General features: G+C 54.4%; 1 protein-coding gene across 1 annotated transcript in view; it reads left to right on the forward strand.

Annotated features, from left to right (window-relative positions):
* The window catches only part of CASQ2 (calsequestrin 2), a 56306-nt gene extending 44853 nt beyond the window's left edge, over window positions 1-11453 (forward strand). The window contains exons 9-11 of the mRNA XM_037135068.2: window positions 6275-6375; window positions 8247-8321; window positions 10112-11453. Of these exons, the coding sequence (XP_036990963.2) occupies window positions 6275-6375; window positions 8247-8321; window positions 10112-10312 (377 nt within the window). The 3' untranslated portion in view covers window positions 10313-11453. The remainder of the gene's footprint in view (window positions 1-6274; window positions 6376-8246; window positions 8322-10111) is intronic.
* The last annotated feature ends 3038 nt before the right edge of the window (window positions 11454-14491 follow it).

A 14491-nucleotide genomic window follows, 5' to 3' on the forward strand; every position in this document is an offset into this window, starting at 1 on the left:
TGAGGAAGACGAGGATGACGATCACTTATTGTGTGTTTACGCGACATGCCAACCTCATGTGGGAGGTGCTAGTTTCATTCCCATTTCACACCAGAGCAAGCTGAGGCCGGAGTGGAAGACTGGTTGGGACGCGGTGGAACCGGAATCAACCTGAGGACTGTCTGGCTTCCCAGCCACGCCCACACCCGCCAGGCCCTGGCACAGGCTTTGTAATACCCCCCGATGTCATCTAAGTGACAGCCAGCCTGCCCGCCTTCCTCTCTGCTGTTCTTCACTGCCGCCCCCCACCCTGCCCCCAAGGTCAGAGAGACCCAGAGAAGTTCAGCGGCACACCCGAGATCACGTGTTCAGAGGCTGAGCAGACACTCAAGCTTGGATTTCTTGGCGGCTCCTCTGGATCCCGGCCACTGGACCACACTGCCTGCCCGCCCCCCACCCCCGCCACTGCTGCCCCAGCCTGCTTCAGACCAGACACTACTGCAACCTGCTTGGGGAGGGGGGAGGGGGAGGGAGAGCAGAAGACAGAGGGGAGCGAGAAGAGAGCCTAATTATGAAGACAAGGCCCCCTTCCTCCTCCTCGCCCCCTGATGTCCCCAGACTTGGAGTCTGCGCTTGTACAGCAGCAACAACAGAAGTCACCTGAGTGACTGGGTCCTCCAAACACTCGTCCTTCTGGCCTTCCCAGCAAAGGGCCGTGTTCACCGCCTGCAGACAGGTCTGTCCCACAGGCCCTGGGGCAACGAGCCCCCCCTGCAGCAAGCTCTCCTCCCCGCCTCCGTCTGCTGAGGACCGGCCTGGCTGCGAGGGTGCAGGAGGCTCCGGGGCCCCCGCCCTGCCTGCTGCCTGGCCTCCTCCTCCAGAGCCTCCTCCCCCCTGCGGTGCCCAGAGTGCCGCCTGAGCTGCTGTCTGACGGGTTTGCAAACGGACGTCTCTCCACTCCCACCCCCAGAGGGGTCTGCATCAGGCTGACATCTTCATAACACTTGAAAGGCTCGCAAAGTAGCGTTTCTACATGAGTGCGTGCTGGATGGATACCACCCCCCCAGGGCTCCGGGAGTGTTAGCACGAACAAGCTGGAAGGCAGGACTGGCTGCCGTAGGTGCTGGCGGGACAACTGGTGACACAACCGGTGACAGGCTCCGATGGTCGTCTTCGAGCCCCGCTCCAACTGAGTGTCAACCACCTTGGGTGCTTGTCAGGTGGTTTGGAGACCAATCATCTCACACAGGAACGCTGACCACTTACTTGAGCTCCCAAATTGAAACGTGGTTTGCCGAAGCGCACCTTTGCTCAGTGCTAAATGGCATTCCAAGTGCTTAGCAAAGGTCGGCATGTGTAATCTTCCCAAGGACCCTTTGTGGTGGGTGTGATCATCTTCCTCCAGCACAGACGGGCGTTGGAGAACCTCCCCAGGTCCCGTGGCTAAAACGGGCGGAGCTGGGATTCAAACCCAGCAGCCCCGCCCCAAGCCCGGGCTCTGTAGCCACCAGCTTCTGCTCCTCCATCACAGAAACCATCCCACTGTTTCGCCGACCCCGGGGCCCACGGGCCAGGACCGACAGCGGAGAAGGGGGCCGTGGTAGGGAGCCGAGGGTGTCCGGATGTCTCGAGTGCCCTCTCCGGACCACAGAGCCCACACAATGTCCCCCATTTCTACCAGGTGACCGGGTGACTGCCATGTCAAGGGACCTCCCGACTGTGTCCTTCTGAGGCTCCCCAAAGCGCCCAGGTTCTGGGGGTCACGACACTGCTGTTTGAGAATCCCACGCTCACTGAGTGGCTCTGGCCTGAGGACGGTCACCTGCCCTGACCCACCGTTGTGTCCCAGCACCTGGCCCTGGGCGGGATACTTTGAGCACACTCAGGATATACCTTCCTGATGAAAAACGAACCCTTCCCATGGATGAAGGATAAAAGTAGTGAAAAAGAAAATCTAAAATGAATAGAAGGTTGATGGAGCAGAGAGGGAAGGACAGACAGAAAACCTCTACGGTCCAGTCCGTAAGTGTCCCACGTGGGAACAGCACATCGTGTGACCAAGGAGGTAAGGGGGCAGCTGCTTTCTCCATTCAGAGAGGGAACAGAAGTCCCAGAGAGGCGAAGACCCCTATGCAAGGTCGCCCGCACCAGGCACAGTCTCCGAGCTGTGTGAAGCCCGCCCCCACCTACGTACCTGTGTCACCTGCCACGTGAGCAGCTGCGGCCCCGCCCTGACAGCCCGGCTCCCTGAGTCCAGGTGTCTCTCCGGGAGGAGGACCCTGAGTCCCATAACCACGTGATGGGGCATCAGGGAGGGCCCTCTGTGGTGAGCATGGCCAGCTGCCCGAGGGTAGAGTCACCAGGACAAGTGCAGGGCAGGCATTACTCCTGGGACATCGCTGGGTCTCGGGCACACGTGTCTCTGCCGAACGGAGCCCTGGCTCCTGACATGGCCGTGACAGGCCTAGAACTGGTCCCCGGGGCCTGGTGCAGTCTCGTTCCCACCAGCCCCTCGCCGCCTGGGAAAGAGGAAAGTGTAATCGCAGGGTTCTCCTCCCACGGAGACGTGATTCCCAGAGGCCTTGAGCCTGCCGTGGGAAACCTGGGTCAGCAGGAGCCCTCTGCCCGGGTCGTGGGACCTCAGGGCACAGGCCGTGTGGCAGGAAGGAGTCACAGCCCCCTCTTCTTTATTTAGGTCCGTCTCTGAGGCTCAGGCTCACTTGGGGACAGTGCTAAGTGGACCGGCCTAAGGGGCTGTGGCTGTGTGAGCCTGGGACTCAGCCGCGGGTCAGGGGGAGGGGAAGGGACAGTCCGGCTGCTCCAGGGGAAGGCGGAGCCCCCACCAGCCCATGTGCAACCCTGGCTGTCTCCGCGGGGCCCAGCCCTTGACCCTGCCCCCAGCTCCCTGGCCTGACGCTTCTACCCCCTCAAGCCACTCAAGCACCAGCTGGAGGAAGGAAGAGGGCAGAGCTTTGGTAGGAGCTTCCCCCAGACCCCAGGGGGAAGCAGATGGTGGAAAGGTCTCTAGCGTTGGCAGACCACGGACCTGAGTCAGAATCCTGCCTCTGCCACTTGCTGGCACGTGACACCGGGCAAGTCACACCCTCTCCCTGTCCTCTCGATTTCATCCTCTTCAGGACGGAAATAATAAAGCCCTCCTAACCGCCATCAGGACTGAATGTGAAGGTTAAATGCAAAAGTACCCAGGAAGTGCTCAATGAATACTCCTAAAATATCAGATCGGACAGCTTAACAACTTTAAAGCAAACAACGCGGCCCGTGTTCTAACCCACACGAGGCACGGGCTCGCAGACACGCCGGCTTGTACGCCACCAGCCTCTCGTCACAGAGTCAGAAGCCGAGGGGCAGGAGGGGCAGCCCCTGCTCTTCTCTTGGGGTCGTTCTCGGGGTGTGACTTCCTGTGGCATGTCCTCTCCCCTGTGGGGGCCACGAGTCTATGCAACCCACCCCTGGTGCACTAACATGAACTCACGGAACGAACCGGTGAATGGCCAGATCATTTCAAAGTAATGGCTAAAACGAACTGTGTGCCAGGCACCGTCTCAGTGCCTCGGAGACACTAACTCATTTAACTCACAACCATCATTAGGTGCCATTATTATCCCCGCCCCCACCATATAGAGCAGATCATTTGCCCTAAGTCACACTCTCAGTGGCAGAACCAGTATGCCGACCAAGGTGGTTCGCCCCCAGCGTCCGAGGGTCTGAGCCCCGGGCTGGGCTCCCTCCCTGAGCACAGGCCCTGCTCTGTCCTGGGACATCTCCGCGGACGTGGAGGGACTGTGCTCATCACAGAGCTCATCATTCTGAAGGTCAAAGGGCTGCCCTTGGCTCTGGATGAAGCCTCTCTGGCTGTAATGTCAACCTCATTTGTTAATTTACTCTTTGCATGGTTTTTTGTTTGTTTGTTTGTTTGTTTGTTTGTTTGTTTTGAGATTTCCACGCTCCTCTCTGGACCCCAAACCATTTGCAGTCTTAAAACCAGGCAGGAAGCCCCAACTCTGCCTTCTCTTGTGTATGTCAAAACTCCAATCCACTTGATTTTTCTTGCAGAAACCAATTTTTATTCCTTCAATCTTGTTTGGAATCTACAAACCTGCTCTAGAATGCAGAATAGGAAAGGTTCTTGTATGTAGTATTTTTTTTAATGATTAATCCCACCATTCTGGGATTTTCCCAGCAGGAAACTACAGCGCCATCCTGTGGGTGTTCGGTGTTAGTTCTGATCGAGAGCTTTTCCTGGGGGACAGGTGTGCCTCCCCAGCTCCTCCCTGCCCCTCCCTGGGGGCCTTTTGCACCTCAGGTGTGCTTCTCACTGGAATTTGGGTCCGTGTTGTGGAATTTCCTCCTCTTTGTGAATGTCTGACCTGTCAAGGTCTCTTTTAAATTTGATTCTCATCCCCCAGACTATGGTCAAAGTCACCCCCTTTATCATCACCCCTTTCTTCTTGGCTGGCGAGAGCAGTCACTGACAGTGTTTTGGAGGAGTCCCCCTTGAGGCCCGTGTATTCTGATGCATAAATCCACAGGTCACCCCCGTGGCACCATATTCCCTGACTGGTGATACAGCAATGTACCCAGAAGAACGGGTCCCATTGTGTCTGGATGGTGGCAGCCAGTGGCACTCTATGGACCTTCTCAGCCACACCTGCAGGCTGCAGGAGGGAGAACTCCCGGTCCCACCTCCGCCCCAGTCCCCAGAGTGGTAGACAGTCCACTCTAAAGCACAGGGCCCTGTGGACCTCACATCTCTGTCATAGATGGAAAGGCCACCCAGGCCACCCTCATCTCTGCAGGGAGGGGCTGCAAGCTACAACAATCCTCGTCTCTGCTAGTGGGAGCTCTGCTTTCCAGGTAACAAGGCCTAAGGGGGCCCAGTCTGACTCTGATGGATTAATGACCTTGAAGTGATGACGCCCACTCAGGCAGAGCTGCTAAGAACAGTGAGCATTTTGCCTGGAATATAGTAGAAAATGAGGAAGTGCTGAGAAACACCTTTAGCAGGAGGCCTGGACTAGCCAAGCAAAGGCTGGGGGGCCTGGGGAGAGGAGAGGCTTGTTCAGCAGAGGCTGCAGAGAAGGGCTCAGACTGGCTGGGCCACGCCACACACATGAAAGAAGAAAAGCTTTACAAAGAAAGGGCAGTGGCCACACTGAATTCCTGGGCAGCTGGTGAGTGGCTTGTATAGAAGGTGTGCATTTCGGGCCACAGATGCAGCTGTTCAAGAACGATAACTTTATTATCTAGAGCTGAGCCTAAATGTCACACAGAGGGACAAAAACTGGGTCTGACAATGAACCATGCCCCACCCCTGCCCACCCTCCCCGGGGGTCTTGCTGGTTCCCAGGCAGGAAAAGTGTACATCTGGTCAGTCACCGTCATCATCACCAACTCAGAGTGGCACCTGTGGAGAAGTCTGTCATTCCATCTGGCCTCTAGCTTTGTTCCCAAGCCACCCGTGGTCCCCTCCACCCTGTCCCTGGATCTGTGTGGCCTGTCAGCGTCCTCTGGGATCCTCAGAAGCACAGAGAAGACGGTGGGGCCTCCCAGCTTCTCTGCTCGGTGCTTCTGCACGGAGGTTCTCCGAGGGCTTCCGGGTCTTTCCACCCTCCTTAGTTTCATTCTAGAACAAAGCACGGGTGTCCTGTATTCTAGGACTGCCCGATATGCTGGCACTGCTGTGTGTGGACTCCTGGGACGGCACGGGTCTGCATCGGTGCCCACGGATGTGTACAGACAGACACACAGGCACTTTCCTGAATCTAAACTCTGTTTCCAGCTGGGAGCCAGGGAGGGGGATTTGCTGAGGGTTTTGTGTACACTTTCTCTTGCTAAACATCTGGGAAGAATGTTCGTTTACGGCACAGAGCAAATGCTGTGGGCAACAGAGGGAAAGCAGTGTTGGTGCCCAGACAGGGCACTGAGCACTTGGTCCTGAGGACCGGGCGCAGGTTCCTCTGCTCTGTTCCTGAACTTTCTGACTCCGGGTGGTCACCTGTCACAAGCAGGTCAGCCGTCGGAGCTCGGCCTCGCCTTGGGAATCAGCCACTTCCCTGTGAACTTCTCATTTCTTTCCTCAAAAACTCTATTGGTGTCTTTGAGTAAGCTGCTCTGCGGCTGGAGTTCTCGTCTGACTCATTTTGTAGAGTAATCCTGTAATTGAGGGTGCGCACCCGATGGCTTAAGAACCCCGTGGAAAGACCGCAGCCTCGGCTCTCCACGCTGGAAGCCAGGCACGCGAGGGCGTCACTCACCCTTCTCCATTCCGCTGCAGACGGCTACGAGTTCCTGGAGATCCTGAAGCAGGTGGCCCGCGACAACACCGACAACCCTGACCTGAGCATCGTATGGATCGACCCGGACGACTTTCCTCTGGTGAGTGGCTCCGACCGGGGCCCATCCTTGGTCACCTTCGCAGCCTCCTGATTGCGTCTGGTCTGAGATCCTGTCATGCGAAGGAGGATGTGAACTGGGAGGGACACTTAGAGAAACCCCGGGGCCGCCCCCATCCAGCGTGGGAGATCTTGGCCACAGGGGCAACATTGAACTTGGGGCCTGGTGCTGCCCTTGACATGGTTAGATCTCGTGTTCTCACTCCCTGGAGACCAGAAGTCCCTCTCTGGGACCCACTCAGGTGAATCCCATAGCTGCCCTCATCCATTACCACCCACTGGCGACAGCCTATTTCACTTCCAGAGCTCGGGCTGTAGTTCTGAGGCCACCGGAGTTACTAAGTAATGAAAGCCAGACACAAATATGTTGTGTAGAGTTAAGAACTTCATGGAGAGAAGCAGCAGCTCCTTGGAGGGAGAGACCCTGCCTGTCTCGTTGTGTCCTCCCGGGTCCTAGCGTGAAGTCCAGCAGGGGACTGGAATGTGTAAGAGTCTTAAACTCTCACTGGCGTCAGCGATCAGGGATCAGAGAGCCTTGGTTACACTTAAAGAGAACCGGCAGCATTTGTCCGACACACAAGCCCGGTGATGGCGGTCACAAGTGGAGCCAGCAGACTGGTCTGGATGCCTGGAACTGTGGCAGTTTCTCTGTCATCTCTTTTTATCCTGCCAGCAGCCCCGTGAAGTGGGGACTGTGGCGGTCCCTGTCTTGCAGATGAAAGCAATGACAGCTGGAGAGGTCAGAGCAGTCAGCCACGGATGCAACGTTCCAGCCCAGGCCTACGTGGTGCCAAACTTGTCTACCGGTCCATAGACTTGAGCGTGAGCTAACTGTTGGCAATCAGGACAGGTTTAATTATCATGAGGTTATAAATAGTAACTCCAGCTTCTTCCAGGAATTCTCATTTGGTACACAGGTCACGACTGGCCATGCTGTGGTTAAACAGACAAAAGTGAGGCCTTTTAGAGATTGCAAGGGTCCTGAAATCCAGTCCAATATGCAGGATGAGCGAGTCCAAGGCGGAGACTGGCGTGACATCTGAGGTCAATGTCAGGCTATCACAACAAAGTCACGGCCTCATAAGGAACTACATGTTATAAATTCGACCGCTGCCTGATTTGTTTCAAGTTTGTCTGGACTATTAAACTGGCCGATGGTCTGCAGTTCTCCTGCCCTGTTCTGTGTGTTTGCCTTGCTTTGGCAAAGGAGGAATCTTCAGACTATTCTGATTTCCAGGTTCCTGACTATCCCCAGGCCCCATCAGGCTGCGTGTGTGCTTGGGGGACTTTCCGCACTGAATGCCTCCATTTTTCAGCCCCCGGCCCGTACTCCTTTAGTCCCACCACAGGCAGAGATCAGGCCCCGAAGAACCCACGCCTGGCCCGATGAGGAAGCGCTACTCTTGCTCACACGCTAACTTAGGACACGCCCCTGTTTGCCCAGCCAAATCCCGAAGCAGAGGGGTGTGACGTAAGGGATTTTTAAATGGGACATTGAAAGAGGGGTGGGGGGAAATGGCCCTGCCACCACCTCTAAACTACAAAAGCCCCAAGCAATTTGGGGACCGACTTTGGACCACCTCTGAAATACTCGCCCTTACAGCTGTAGAAGCTTTCATATTCCACGTTTTCATAGTTTTTGTTAGGACATCCTTTTTTCCCCCATGCTTATTTAAAGGGCTTGAGGGCTGGGGCAAATCTTCAATTTCCTAAGTGCCCACAGCTGTCTGGGAGCCTGTCAAACAGTGGTGACCTAGTTTCTATGATGGGATGGCAGGTGGGTTCACCACAAACAGTGATTTTAGCGGGGAATGCCCTCTTCCCACAGTCTAATTTTATTTTTTGTTGCCACAGCTTGTTGCCTACTGGGAAAAGACTTTCAACATTGACCTATTCAAGCCGCAGATTGGGGTGGTGAATGTGACGGATGTGAGTACGCCCCATGAAAGCCGGCTCAGGCCCCCGCAGCCTGCCGGTGAGGTCAGGCAAGGAGTCCAGTCCCTCCTGCAGTGGGCAGGACCCGGGGCCCTGCCCAAGCCCAGGAAACTGCCAGAGCAGCCCCCGCCTCGTCTCTGAGCTGGTCCCAACTCACAGCTCCATGGTTCCCTTCCACGGGTGCATGTCTCCGCTCATGGGGCCAGCCTGGCCCATTGTGTATTTGGAAATTTCCACCCAAGTAAACTCTCCTGTATTTTCTTCCAATGCCCTGAAACAAGGTCTCTCTGCATGAGGGAACCCATGTTGGAAGCTGCCATTGTACAAGGGGTGATAGCCTGACTCCCAGCAGTGAGGACCGCAGACAGAGGACAGGGGTCTCAGAAAGTCAGGGAGAGAGCAACGCGGATGGTGGGCTTCTCCTCGCCATCCTGGCACCACTGCACCAAGGGTGGGAAGGGCGGGGAGGTGCACCGGCTGAGCATGAGGAACTTCAGACCTCAGTCCAGACACCTGAGGCAACTCGACCGTAACAACGCAGAAAGGGGACAGACACGAGAGGCAAAGAGTGGCCAGGAAGGGACAGTCACAGGGGACCCACTAGAGCCACAACCAATTGTGGCGCAGCCTCTTGTGATGGGCCAGTTAGCCACGCCCCTTCACCCTCTAGGTGGCTGCGCAGTCATCTGGGGAATTCTTCACTTAATATTTCGTGAACTATTGTTATATTAATAATAACATTAACAGCGGTACTTTTAAAAATTGCTCAAATTAAAACATTTCACAGCAGAACAGTAGGACATAAGGTGAAAAGCAAGAGCGACCCTGCACGGCCCTGACTCCATCCCTGGTCTCATCCCCGAGGGAGCCACTGTGGTGGTTCGATGACCGTCCTCCCAGAAATCTAACACGTATGAAGTAGAACGTATAAGTAGGAAGCACAAATCGGCAGGCAGAGCAGCCCCAGGGACTCAGAGTGCGGCACCGGGAATACAGCTCACGGTAGTGCCGTGACTGGGCAGTGCCCGGCGGGGACGCCAGGCGACCCCTTGGTCAAGTGCATGACTATATCACAACACTGTGTATGGAAACCAATGCAAAGCATTGTTAAAACAATACGGAAGACCGAGAACCAAATGTTACGAGCAGTATCAACTTATGAATAGCACTGGATTTTCTTTCAAAGCTGTTTAAAAAATGGAATATGTGCATTGTTATACAGGTATCTTGTATAGAGTCTGAGGGGAAAAAAACCAATGCAAGTACAATTACAATTCATAAAAATACTTTCGATGTCCCTGGGGACTACTGTTCTGGGGCTCTCTCCCAACCCCCAGCTCTTCCTCTCAGTATCAGCCTCTTTCAAGGAGGGTGGGCAGGTTTGGGTAGGGAGTGGGCTCTGCCAAGGCAGTGCTGGTGACCCGGAGGGGCTCTGCAGGGTGGGGTGCAAGGTGCAAATGAGGGGTGTGGGGGGGGAACCGGCATCGTGAGGAGGGAGGGGTTGCAGGACCTGTCAGTCTCTGCTCCACGGCCCCGCCTCCCTGTCTACTCCCCTCCCCCAGCCTTTGCACACATCACACACACACACACACACACACACCCCTTGATATTACACACACGGGAGACTGCATGTGCCATTCTGCAGCCCGGCATTCCCGTGGAACAATGTGCACACGCTCTGATAAGCGTGAGTGACCCAGGGCCCACCCAGCAGAGCCCCCCGAAACCCCCTGGTCTGGCTTGCTCATCCCGCCTCCACTCACTCCTTTGTCCTGTCCCCGCAGGCTGACAGTGTCTGGATGGACATTCCAGACGATGATGACCTGCCCACGGCTGAGGAGCTAGAAGACTGGATCGAAGACGTGCTTTCTGGGAAGATAAACACTGAGGATGATGACATTGAAGATGATGATGAAGATGACGACGATGACGATGATGATTCTGATGAGGAGGATACCGATGACAGTGACGAAGATGATGAGTAGTCCCGACTCCACCTGGTTTTGATGGGAACGAAACCACAGCTGCCCAGTTCCATACCGACAGCCCAGCCAGCCTCCCCCTCTTCCCCAGCACCTCCCCGCCCACCCACTCCGCACGGGGGTGGCACACCTCAGCCAATGCCCTTCCAAACCCAGTCACCCCACTCAGCAGGGACAAGTGGGGAACTGTCCCCAGGTTGACTGTCTGACCTTCATGGAGAAGCCCCTGTGCCTTGTCTGACCATCAGTGGTCAGTGCAGTGCTGGAATCTGGCAGTCCAGGGAGAATACCGCCCAACACCCCTGCTGAAGTTTACTTGTCGCCCTTGACTCTGACAGCCACAGAATTGACGGCTTGCTAACTCGCAGGTGTGGAGTGACCTTACTGCCATCAGAGCCCAGGGAAGACACACGGCGGATCCACAAAGCCCCATGCCTGGGACCTCGGTTAGGAGCCCTCTCACCGAAGTTCAGCCTTGGAACTGAGTTTATCCATCAGCTTCTCTTGTCTCTATTAAACTGATTCTTTGAAGTGCAGGCCAGACCATTATGAATGCAGATGCAAGCTTTCGGATGGCTGTGGGGAGACTTTGATGCCCATAGACGTCATCGTCATTTCTAGATGTTAGGATACTGGGGTAGAAGCTTGCTTTGCTCTCTGGACTTGCCTTTGGGTGCAAGTCTCACCTGCACACCTGGGAGTGGGGAGAACGGAATGAATGAAAGGGCTCCAGATATTTGGATGCGCTTGTGTCCCTGATTGGGTCAGCTGGCTTCCCAGCCTGGGCTCCGATCCGGACACCCCTTCTCTGCCTTCCCGGCTGGAGTGGATGCAGAGATTGGTCTACCCACATGCCGACCAACTCTCCGCCCATCAGCACGCCCACCGCTGACCAGGACAGCAATAAACAGATGTCACAGCGGTGCCCCGAGGCACTAAAGAAAACAACCCAAGTGCCTTCTGAACTCTCTGAAAATTACATTGTGCTCGGTAGTTTTAGCGTTCAGTGTGAATTATAATGTGTTAATTTATTTTCTCAGTCTTTTAACATACGTAAGACACTGCCAATTCTTTGCAAATGGGGCAGTCCTTTTATGGAATACTAGCTAACTAACTCATTAAAGTCCTATTTTGAAAATATTAAGACTATCTTGAAAAACCCTCTGTTGCTTTCTCTGATCTTGCTCCTGTTCTCCAGGCTTCTTTGGTTTTCCATTTTGTCCTCCCTTCCTCAGCCCGTCCTTTAAATGTGAGTGTTTCACAGTATCCCTCGACTCCCACATTCTTCTAGGGCGGCATCGGCCCTGCCCAGCAGCTGTCACCTGTGTGCTGATGACCCTCACCTCTGGGTCTCTAATCCAGACTCAGACCCATTCATTCAGCTGCTTCTGGACATCTGGGTTTGGATGTTGCATAAGCGCTTTGAACAATGTAACCAAACCCGAGAGCACTACCTTCTCCCCTAGGTCTCTCCTCCTCTTTCCAGGGGCACTCCGGTTTGGATGAGTGATATCACCATCTATCCAACCGCCTCGGGGACCTGCAGGGGCTTCCTTCCCCTTGGTTGCCATGGCACTTTGTACTTATTTAAATTGCAACACATCTTTCTATATCTATCTTTTCACTACACTGTTAGTGATTCCTTGCCATAAGGCAAGGAATTCATTTATTTATTTTTGTATCACCAGCACCAAGGAGATATTCCTTTATTGAATTGGTGGCTGAATAATTGATTAACCAGAATACCTCTAATTCCCCAGAACTGCTTGATACCAGTGGTGAGGGCCTCTTTTCTTTCCCTTCTCCCCCTCACAGTGCGAGGCAGGCCCGTCCCCAGCTGGGCTGCGTTGCCATCCAGCCAGGCCCAAGCACACCCACCTCGAGTAACCTCTTGGGGAGGTAAGTTTTCCAAGCCATCTTTGAAGCTAATCTTTCAAATAGTCAAGGAATGTGGTCGGTCATAAAAGTGGTCTGTTTCCCAGCCCCGGAAAATCTCCTTGTTCTCAGAGGGAGACTGCGTCGTGGTGTTCCTGTCGGAGCTCTGAGGGTCACACTGCCACCATCTGAAAGGAGCCGTTTAAGCTGGTTTTTTACTGACTGTTCTGGGCCGGGAGCCCCCTGCTATTGCTTTACGTGACTGATCCGATCTCACTTCATGCTGGTGGAGTTCCTAGAAGATGGGCCTGGTTATTGTCCCCCTTTTACAGATAAAGAAACTGAGTGAGGCCCAGAGGGCTCACCCAATTTTCCCACGGTCACAGAACTTTAAGAGAGTGTAAATGTGATCCCTGTTTAACGCTTAAATCAATGATTTAAAGTACATTAAATTCCACAAATTGAGGGATCAGAGGATTCCATTTTTTCTCAGATGGTGCCCAAAGGTGAAATCAAGTGAATTCCCCATAATCCTTTTTACTGATTAAGCCAAGAGGCCCCTTCTCATTTCATTTTGGAGGCCATAAGCAATTTGAACAGTATTGGAAAATGTCAGATCATTAGAACTGCAAGGTCATCCTATTAGGAAAAAATAACTTATTGTGTTATCAAGAATGTACGATCAAGCTCTGGCTGGTGTAGCTCAGTGGGCTGAGCACGGGCCTGTGAAGCAAAGGGTCACCAGTTCGATTCCCAGTCAGGGCACATGCCTGGGTTGCAGGCCAGGTCCCCAGTAGGGGGCACATGAAAGGCAACCACACACTGATGTTTCTCTCCCACTCTTTCTCCTTCCCTTGCCTTCTCTCTAAAAAATAAATAAAATATTTTTTTAAAAGAATGCACAATCACTTTCAATCTACTTCTGCAAAATATTCTCTCATGTGAAATGAACTTCATTTTTACAACAAGGCTGTGTACCGTCCAGACCCTGGTGGGTATTGCCCGGGAGCTCTGTGCTGCTGCTGACGCCACCAGTCTTAGGGCATTAAGTTGGGCAGTCCTGACACAACTCCCTCTTAAGTGGTGGTGGGTTCTGGGGCTCTGCCCTTGAACTTCCTTTTGCTGGGTTTTCTCAGCCCTGATCAGCAAGCATCAGAAGCATAAGCTTGTTTTAGAAAAACACAGATGCCTGTCACCAGCCCTGAACACCAGTCCGTGCTGGGGCCTGGCCACCCACATTTTAAACAGAGTCCCTGGGGACTGACCTGAGCCAGGAGGGGGAACCATCACTCTTCGCACACCCCTGGGTCATCTCATCCAGTCTGTGGCTTCCTGCGCCTCTGTCTCCAGCCAGGCCTCTCCTGGGTCCTAAGGCCCCCGCTCCAATGGTCTCCTTGGTACAGCCTCATCTGGATGTCCCATCGGCACCTGAGAGCAACACAGCTTTGGGGCCATAAAGAGGTGCCCTTAAAAAGTAACCCTCTTTCCGTGACTGAGATCTGAACCAACTGAGAGATTGGGTCAAACAGTCAGCAGTCTGGAAAATCACCATTTCTACAGGAAAGCAGTCGTTTGTAAATGAGAGCTTAGGAGAATGTGTTTCCCAGTTCCCCACCTCCAAGTGCAGTCCACCCAAGGGAATCGGATGTGTGGAGAGGACCAAGGCCATCGCCTGCCAGTGGCCAAGGATAGAGAGAGGGGAGAAAAACACTGGGCCCCTGCCCGCCAACACAAACTTCATCGGAAGGACATCACCCTAAGAAGCATGGACCAGCGGCTGTTTCCCAGAACCAGGTGACTCCACCTCTGGACAGAACTGAGGGCTGGGCAAAGGGCCAGCAGCACGGAGGGGAAGGCCCTTCTCCCCAGAAGCAGAAGAGCAGGCAACAGGCCCCTCCCTCGACCGTGTTCGAGCCAGAAACCCTCCTGCCACTTCCGTGCCCCCCAGCTCACATACAGTGGGGATCAGGTCCCGCTGCCCTCCTCACCCACTCTTCCTGTGCACCTGAGGCTTTTACAGCCTCTCACCAGGCACCTGCGGACGCCGCGGCTCTGCCATCCCCAGCCCAGCCTGCACACTGCCATCAAGCCATCTTTCTGAAATGAACAGGCTTATGGCTCTTCAATGACTCGCTAGTCCCGGGAGGTGTTAAAAATAATATTTTTAAAGACTGAGAGGCCAACAGAGTGAGCCAAAGGTTTTCAACTGGCAAACAGAGTCTAGGGCTGCGGGGTAGGAGGCTCGAGGGGAGCGTGCAGGGTGGGGCCTGCGAACCCAGAAGTCCTTGAGGTGTGTCCCCTCCACAC

Source organism: Artibeus jamaicensis, unplaced genomic scaffold (genome assembly GCF_021234435.1).
Source record: "Artibeus jamaicensis isolate MK-2021 breed Jamaican fruit bat unplaced genomic scaffold, CSHL_Jam_final scaffold_1689, whole genome shotgun sequence".
NCBI classification, from domain to species: domain Eukaryota; kingdom Metazoa; phylum Chordata; class Mammalia; order Chiroptera; family Phyllostomidae; genus Artibeus; species Artibeus jamaicensis.